This window comes from Daktulosphaira vitifoliae, unplaced genomic scaffold, assembly GCF_025091365.1.
Source record: "Daktulosphaira vitifoliae isolate Bord-2020 unplaced genomic scaffold, ASM2509136v1 Scaffold_2, whole genome shotgun sequence".
NCBI classification, from domain to species: domain Eukaryota; kingdom Metazoa; phylum Arthropoda; class Insecta; order Hemiptera; family Phylloxeridae; genus Daktulosphaira; species Daktulosphaira vitifoliae.
Genome location: NW_026099573.1, coordinates 29125317 through 29134810, shown reverse-complemented (window position 1 = coordinate 29134810; position 9494 = coordinate 29125317). Strand labels below are relative to the sequence as shown.

At 28.0% G+C, this 9494-nt stretch overlaps 2 protein-coding genes across 2 annotated transcripts; both read left to right on the top strand.

Moving 5' to 3' along the window:
- The first annotated feature begins 6471 nt into the window (after positions 1–6471).
- LOC126898094 (uncharacterized) lies at positions 6472–7587 on the top strand. The gene is made up of 2 exons (XM_050672043.1): positions 6472–7188; positions 7222–7587. Exons 1-2 carry the CDS (start codon positions 6814–6816, stop codon positions 7585–7587), a joined length of 741 nt encoding a protein of 246 aa, XP_050528000.1. The 5' UTR covers positions 6472–6813.
- A 549-nt stretch (positions 7588–8136) lies between these two features.
- LOC126898093 (uncharacterized) lies at positions 8137–8625 on the top strand. The gene has a single exon (XM_050672042.1). The coding sequence runs from the start codon at positions 8137–8139 to the stop codon at positions 8623–8625; it is 489 nt and encodes a 162-aa protein (XP_050527999.1).
- The last annotated feature ends 869 nt before the right edge of the window (positions 8626–9494 follow it).

Below are 9494 nucleotides of genomic sequence, written 5' to 3'. Positions count from 1 at the left end.
TTTTTTTTATACTAAAACCTTAGATATTTACGTTTCATTTGATATCATTTTTTTGAAAATCTATCACTTAACCTGCTCATTAGGGGGGATTTAAAATGGCAACTTTTTTACAAAAATTAATTTTTTCAACTTAATTTTTGAAAATGTTTCGGAAAGACTGCTTCTTTTAAACATATATCAAATTAAAGCTTATTTTATGTTCTAGAAAATGAAAAAAAAAAATTTGTCCCGACACTTTTTTTCTACATTTAAACGGCTGCCGTAGTTAAAAAAACACTATTTTTGTGTTAAAATTTTCGATTTTCGATTTTAAATTTTCAACTTAAAAATGCTATAACTTTTTGAAAAATGTATATATCAGCACAAATTTTTTTTTTCTAAATACATTATAAGTACATCTTTCATTTGACATACTTTTTATTAAAATTGGACAATTTCCCCTTATATAGGGGGCGTTCAAAACTTAAAATATTGTAAAAAACATAGATCTTTTTCAACTGAACTTTTGAAAATGTTCCGGAAATACTGCGTCCTTTAAACATATATCAAATCAAAGGTTATGTTATATACTATCAAATGAAAAAAAAAAATTTGTCCCGACATCTTATCTTCTATGTGCAAATGGCTGTCGAAAATTTAAAAAAAAATGTAATGTTTGCGATAAAAATTACATTTTATCGGGATGTTTTTTGTACTTAAAACTGCCATAACTTTTTCAAAAATGAACAAATAAAAATAATATTTTTTTGTATTGAAACCTTAGATATTTCCCTTTCATTTGATATAATTTTTTTTGAAAATCTAACACTTATTCTGCTCACTGGGAGGATTTAAAATAGTAACTTTTTTACAAAAAATAACTTTTTCAACTTAATTTTTGAAAATGTTCCGGAAATACTGCGTCCTTTAAACATATATAAAATTAAAGCTTATTTTATGTACTACAAAATGAAAAAAAAAAATTTGTCCCGACGATCTATCTTCTATACGCAAATGGCTACCATATTGAAAAATATACTATTTTTGTATGATAATTATGGGTTTTGTATTTTATTTTAATAGAAGTTGATGTTGCTTTTGCAATTATCCATCAATTTTTTAAAATTAAACACTATCTACAGATTTGCATCGAAGCGTTTCTTATGATAGTGATTTTAATCACTGTCAGATTAAATCTATACTGGACCCTACTATGCAATGTCTCCACTATGCCGCGACCCCACTGTGCTACCGTTTTTCAATTTATACTTTATTTCAATCCGTATGTCCTTTATTAATAATTATATCATAATAGATATTTTCAATTTGTCTTTCATTGTATACAAAACCAAGTTCTGTGTATTTTGTTTCTATAATCTGATCAATAAAATCATCAAAATATTCCATAAGAAAGCTGATACGATCAGAATATGTGCCCATATCTCTGTCTCCCATAACATCGTTGTACCGGTTAATAGACATATATTATACAGGGTGTTCACTGTATATAATTAACACAGTGACATACAACAATACTAACAGGAGGGCGGACTGCACACATAAACACTTTTTGCAATTCACGGCCAATGTGCCACAATAAGATATCCCTATCGACAGTTGACATTTTACCATCTTCGCGATCACTACTTTTGCCTGATAATTAACTTAACTTTGCTACTCCGTATATTGTGTGTGTCGCCGTCAGCTCCCTGTTGGATTATATCATCTCTAGGTGTATTATCTATTTAATATTTCAATTGCTTAATAAATATTTATTTATATCGTTGTTAACCTAAAGTGTTATATATATATATATATATTGTAGTGCGACCCTTGGTAGTTCCTCTAAGGGAATATAAATTAAATAGGAAACTTCAGTACCTAAGGTAGATATAGCCTAGCCAGCTATCCCCCGTTGGTCCCTTAGAATACTGTCGACGGGCATTTAGGCTAAACCCCTAAATAGCGACGTAACAAAGCTTAAATAACATTGTGTAATTCCTTTTTTTTCTTTTAATTTTTCGAAATATTTGTTGTAATCATTTTTAAAGAGTTTATTTTTATCTGGTATATCGACGTTATAACTACACAACAGAGAATAGAAATCTTTGTTAAACTTGAGTATAGAATTCAAAAATAGATCAAGTTCATATTTTTTATCAACAATAACATTGTTTACTTTTTCGAATAATTCGTCAAACTTCTCAAACATCGATATCATTATATGATTTGCTTCAATCGCTGACAAAAGTTTGATAAACTTTAATGCACTTAGAAAATATTTTACCAATTTCTTGAATTTTGTGAAGTTCGACTTTACCGTTATTACACATTTTTCAAACAATTCATCTGACTCATCACTTTTTACCTTTTGCAGATATTTTTGTTTTTCTAAGAACGTTTTTATCAAATAATGACAAAGGGAAAGGTGCGAGTTCAAATTGAAGATATTACAAAAGTTCTTCATCACTTTTTTTAAAAATAATGATTCGTTGAAATAGTAGAAATGGGTTTAATTATTTAATTATTTAATTATTTAATTATTAATTTTAACACCAGAATTTATTACATCCAAGATATAGGGTTAAGGGTTATACCTCTGTCCGATATGATTAACAATGTTTGATTTTTTTAGTATTTCATTGCTTTTTTAGTTATATGGCCATAAACATTGTCAAAACGATTTATTTTTAAGTTAAGACTTAAGTTTCAATGCATAATTGAGAAAGTATTTACTATGATGGGCATTTTTTCATGCTTATCCATGAAAATTCTGAACTCTTACTGGACTGATTTTTATGATTAATACGTCAAAAGAACCCGATTTGAATATACTGTTGAAAAAAAATCCCTTAATTTCATAAATATAGAAAAATATCTCAAAATTACATTGCTGTAAAAAATAGAATTTTTCAATTTTTTTCTGCATTTAATAACTGCTATAACTTTTTATTTAAATATTTACACGGCTCTTAATTGTGTTAAGAATTCAAAAAACTTGAATTAAGGTTAAACTTTGCTGAATTACAATATTAATAATGCTACGCCAATTGCTTTACATTTTTATGCTATGTTCAACAACATTAATGTGCCTATAACTGTTGACACGGGATCTAATATTAGTTGTATTACGCACACACAACTCTGAACGTATTTTTGACAGTTTATTTGAAAAATATAAAGTCTTAGTCTTTCAACGCAAGGAGCATGTTTGGTACAGAACTCCTGTAGCAAAGATCTAGTAGACCAGTTGTTACAAACATTGTTGATTATATCACATCGCGTGAGAGCTGATCTCTAGCGTCTTACTTTACTCGTCTCTATTTTTCCACAACTAGCCGTCTTACGGTTTATATGCTTCGTACAAAACAGTCTACATGATGAAAATGGCTACCATAATAAAATATATTCTATATTTTTTGTGTAAAATTCTCGATTTTATGAAATTGATATTTAATAATTTAGTATTATAATTATTAGAGAGAAATTTTGAAATAGTTATTACTTAAATGGCAAACGTGTATAATTATTTCCTGCTGTTTAGCATGAAATTCATTACGTCAAATACTAATTAAGACTATTTGAATATATCATTAAATAGCTGATTAAATTTCACATACAACTAAATGATAAAATGCGGTCGTCGCCCTTAATAAGCCGAGTTGATAGGGTGGTCTATGTGATTTGGCGCGCATTATTGTCACTACAAGTCGACAGTAATTTGGATTTTTAAAGATGATCTGAGAGGAGTCCAGGTAGACCAGTTAAGGTGTGCTTTCATGGAACGGACTGTCGCCTCCCAAGGTCCACTGAAGTGGGGCGCAGATACAAAGTAAGATTAACAATTAGTCCTAAATCTATGTAAATATTAAGGTTCGACAATTAACTTTATTCATTCATTAGATATAAAACTTTAAATATTTTGGGTTAATATACATATATAATACACGAGAAATTGCAACTACAAGTAACTCGTTGATTTTTATCACGACACTATACAGAGCTATAAGGATCGATAGTCTTCATCAATAGATATGCTTTCTGTATTGCTAATTAGTAAAAGACTATCCCATTTTCCCAGCATCTTTCCATAGTCACAACTAGAATAAAACTTTAGGGGTTTTTATTATTTTTTCACATCAAAAAATATGTTTATATAAGAACACATATATATTTTACATTTATTGTAAGGTACCTTAGCATATAGTTGTGCATTTATAACTAAATGTAATAGGTTTTTGGAATATACTTCACTTCACACTACAATAATCATATATCATTTGCATTTTTACTCACAAAAAAAAAATTGAATACGTAAAGTATAATGTACAAGAAATTAAATGTTAAATAATAAAAAAAAAAATGAACAATAATTGATATAAAAATTATTTGACTATTTGATTTAAAAAAATATATATGTTCTTAGATTAAAGGATACCTCTAAAATTATCACTATTCAGTTGCCTATTGTATAATAATTAAAAATAAAATTATTGTGAATGTATCAATTTATTTAAGATACATCGAACAAATGACTTTTTCATAGCAAATGTTAAAACTCGTACATGCGACGTATCTTTCTGAAAATGTTAGCATAGTACAGCCAGTTTTTTTTTACATTTGCAAATTCATAGTGCGTACTAGTGACATAACTGTCTCGATATATCTAACTATGTACAGCCCACTATTTTTATATTATAATATTAAAGTCGTCATTTGTTTCGAAAGTGTAACATATATTATAACAAACTTTCATATATTAATATGACTCTTTATAGGCAGTTCTCAAAATCAAATATATATATACTATTTATCACTTTTTTTATCTAATACATCAAATCTCGAATATAATGTATATACTAAATATTTTTTTGTGGAGGATAAAAAGTCAATGTAGTCTAAACTGAAGTGAATTATATTTTTAAAAAAATGAAATAGTTAGTTGTATAAGCGCAACTAAAAGATATGTGATGTTGACCTCACAAAAAATGTAGGAAATATATACATAAATTATGAATATGTTCTTAAATAAAAATATTTTTTAGGCTTAGAAAAAAATAATAACACTCACTGAAATTTCATTCTAGATATGTCTATAGAAAATCTAAATTCATTAAATACTTCATTAAATCGTAATCAAATCGTACATTTCTGATAAATTCACTGTAAATATTGTAAAATTATAAGTATTGTACAATTTCCTAACTGCATATTAATCTTAACAATATAATATTTTTAATTCTCATAAATTTTCTATTTAATGATATCAATTTAAAACTTGTAAGTTAAACTAAAAGTTATGGTAACAAATTCAACTTTTTTTATTATAAACTTTCACAAGAAACCAAAAAAATAGGTTAAAAATGATATTTTGCTATAATTATTTTCAACATATTAATAATCAAAATCAGTAATAATTTTAATCCAATTTTTTTTGCTTGTTTTAATTATTTCTTTATATGTAAATACTCATTTTTTAAAAATTGACCAGATTGCTATGGTTATTGTAAATCAGTTATAAAAAGTTAATTTAAGTTTACCCATAGTAGTATTTTTTTAATTAAATTGTGTTACTTATAAAAAAAATTATCATGAAGTTTGATAATAAATTAAATGAAGTTGCCGACTACATTCGTTCTGAATATCCTGATTTAGAATATTCAAAAGTAACTATGAAGCATAATTGTGTTATAAATATTTGTTATATAATTTACAATAAATCAAATGATACTAATTTAAAAAAAAAATTGTATATTATATCAACTATAAAAACTCATGTTTAAGAAAAATTCTGAATTGTAATTCCAATTCTAGCTCAAAATTAGTTAGTATTGTTCCCACAAATTACTGTGGAGTTAATTCTAAAATTATTAAGATTTTAGAAAATTTTAATTATTCATCGACAGATTTTAAAAATTTTAGTATTGAAATTATTGACAATATTTTAAGAAAGTTTAAAATGAAAATTAAATAAAACGACTAGAAGGTCTTTATATGATGAATGCTTAAAACATTTAATATAATGAGCAATTCAAGTAAAAACATCGAAGCTAAAAAAACAGAAGGGTCAAAATGGGTAGGATTGCCAAAATTACAAAAAAAAAAAAACGTTATAGTATGAAAATTAAGCGAAAACGTGAAGTTTGTAGAATAAAAGAACGCAATAATGATAGGATTAGAAAAAGAATAGCAAGACTTGATTATTACAAAAGAAAAGTTGATAATACAATTAATTTAAAAAATATGAGAAAACGATTAAAGGATAACGCATTTAAAGAGGCTAACAGAAAAACAGCTCGTTTAAATATGAGAAAGCGATTGAATAACCCAGCAGTAAAAAAAGCAAATATAGAAGCTGCTAAAGTTAGCATGAAAAAAAGACTAGAATTGCGAAAAGCCTATAAAAGTGCGAACAAAAGTCGAATGTTAAAGAGAAGGGTTCCTTCAGATAGTAGCTTGCAGTCAAGTCGTAGAAAGCGTTCTTGTCATATATCTTCGTATAGATTACGTGAACAGCAAAGACTAAATGCTAAAAGGCAAAAATGGGAAACGTTGTTGTCTGAGTTTAATTTAAGAAAAACACAAGGCTTATCAGAGACTTGTGTTTCTTGTCATCGTTTAAGATTACCTAGTAGCATGATAAATTGTCGAAATGAACTACTAAGACATCTTAATATAAATATTGTTCTAAATGATAACCAAAGTGTATTCGCATGTAATAGTTGTTATAATCACTTAAAAAAATCTAAAGTTCCACCATTATACACCGAAAATGGATTTTAATTGAATCATGTTCCATAGTCAGTTAAGGAGCTAAATCAAATTGAAAGACAAATGGTTTCATTGCGATTACCATTTTTGAAAGTATTTAAATGTCTTCGGGGGGAAGGTCAGCTGAAAATTCAAGGTAGTGTTGTTAACGTACCGATTGATCTGACTAAGACAACCAGTATTTTGCCACGAAGAGCGGAAAATTTGACTGCTATTAAAATAATGAAAGTCAAATTAAAAAGAAAATCCTGTTTTAAGCAACATTATTTGTATCAAAATGTTCGCCCAATGTTAGTCGTCAAAGCTCTGATGGACCTTAGAGACCAACCGTTATACAGAAGTGCAGAAATCGATGAAGAATGGTATAGTCATGTGACAAACCATATTCAGTCAATTTCAAAAAACATGGACTTATTAATCAATGAAGAATCTGATGAGGTTGTTAATGAAGAGCTTGACANATCTGATGAGGTTGTCAATGAAGAGCTTGACAATCCGGGAACTATAGACTCTATGGTTGAAAATGGAGATTATGTGTCTTTTTCTCCAGGTAAAGGTATAAGACCTTTATCTATTTTAATTGATGACCATGCTGAAGAAAAAGCATTTCCTAATTTGTTTGGTGGCCATCCTAGAAAAGTTAAAGATCCGCTAAAAAATTACTCTAAAGTAATAAGATCAGAACTTATAAATTCAGATCGGCGTTTTGCAGCAGATACGCCGAATTTGTTTTTCAAATGTGAAGTTTTTGTGTACAAACAAATTGCAAATAATGTACAAATAATTATGAGGAAAAATAAAAAAGAAAATATAACAGCTGGAGATGTTGCAAACTAAAAATCTAACAAAAATGATTGATAATGATTAAGATTATCGTTTATTACATAATGTAAAAAACTCACCTTCACATTTAGCCGCTGTGAGAAAAAACACTTTTGCAATGGTTAGGCAGTTAGGTCATCCTACTATATTTTTAACATTAAGTCCAAGTGAGTCATCATGGAGTGATTTATTAAAAATATTATATAAATTGCGCAACAAAGTTGTTACGAGAAATTATGAGACAAAGAGATGATAAAGAATTTGCTGAAGTATTAACTAAATTAGCTAGGGGAGAATTAATTAAAATGATATAGACTTTTTTATGAAACTCGTAAAACCGTTGGAAATTAGTTTTCAACCTGGAGTTATGCATCTATGGGCAACAAATAAAGAGGTGGACGATATGAATACGAGAGTATTAAATAGTTTAAATACTACTAGTTTTGTATCTGAAGCAATAGATACAACAGGGAAAAAAGTTGATATTACTGCTGCAAAGTAACTTCCAAGGCCAAAAACTTTGGATTACCTAAAACACTTATACTGAAGGTAACAGCGAAATACATGATTGTTACAAATATCTGTACAGAATACGGAATTGTTAATGGCGCTATTGGTGAACTGATGCAAATCAACCGTACAATAACTGCTAGTGGTAAAGAAGTCGCTCATAGAGTGTGGATAAAATTTGATGAACCAGAAGTAGGCTCAATTACAAGACAAAAAGTTAAAGGAAAGTTGTCCTCTCAAGGAGAAGTATCCGATGACTGGTCTCACTGGACACCTATTGAAATTACGCACTTGGAATTTCGAATTGGAAATTCAGAAAACCGGAAGGTAACTAGAACACAATTACCTTTAGTTGAGGCATTAGCATTGATTGTTCATAAATCACATGGTGCAACATATGAAAATGTTGCATACCATGTGCCTAAAAAGTATTTACTGTGTAATATGCTTTATGTAGGATGCAGTAGAGCAACATCAGCCAAGGGCTTATGTATAGACTATTTTCCATTTAATCCACCTAAACCATCTTCAAAAGTNTTATAGATTATTTTCCATTTAATTCACCTAAACCATCTTCAAAAGTCTATGCTGAAATGGCTAGACTGCGGTCTTGTGAAATAAAACCTAAATTTCCATTTTTAACATAAGACAATCTGTCGATATATTGTGTTTTACACAATATAAGATCATTAAACAAATATTTCGAACACATACTTACTGATAAAATATTATTAAAATCAAATATAGTATTTTTCCAAGAAACTGGAACAACAAAAAATGATTTTTATAACATTGAAGGACTCACAGAGATATGTAGGATCAACAAAGTGCATGACAATGGCAAAAGTGGTTCAATATGTTTCCTAAATAATAATATACGTGATATTTTCAAATCAAGTGAATCCTCAGTTATTACTCATAACAAAGATCACATGGAAATTATTTGTGTTATCCTTGATAATTACACATATGTCGGATTATATGTTTCGCCTAAATTTTCTACAAACAAAAAATGTGTGAATGCTTAAAAAATATAATTGATATTAATGGAGAAAACATCATTTTTATTGGGGATTTCAATATAAATTTCTATAAAATTCCAAATATTTTTAATAAAATTATAGAAGAAATGAAGTATAAAATACTTGTCAATGAAATTACAACAGACTATGGTACTTGTATTGACAATGTCATAACCAACACTGATTTTAATGTAATTGTTTATGAAAGTTTAGTGAGTGACCATAGACCTTTGGTTTTAGTGAACAAAGAAATACAACTTTCTTCCCGATCTAATAGCGATGAAAGGATTGANAAAAGTTTCCCGATCTAATAGCGATGAAAGGATTGATAACCATTATTTACTACCACTAAAAGAAAAATTACGACTTTCAGAGGATTTAGATAAAAAC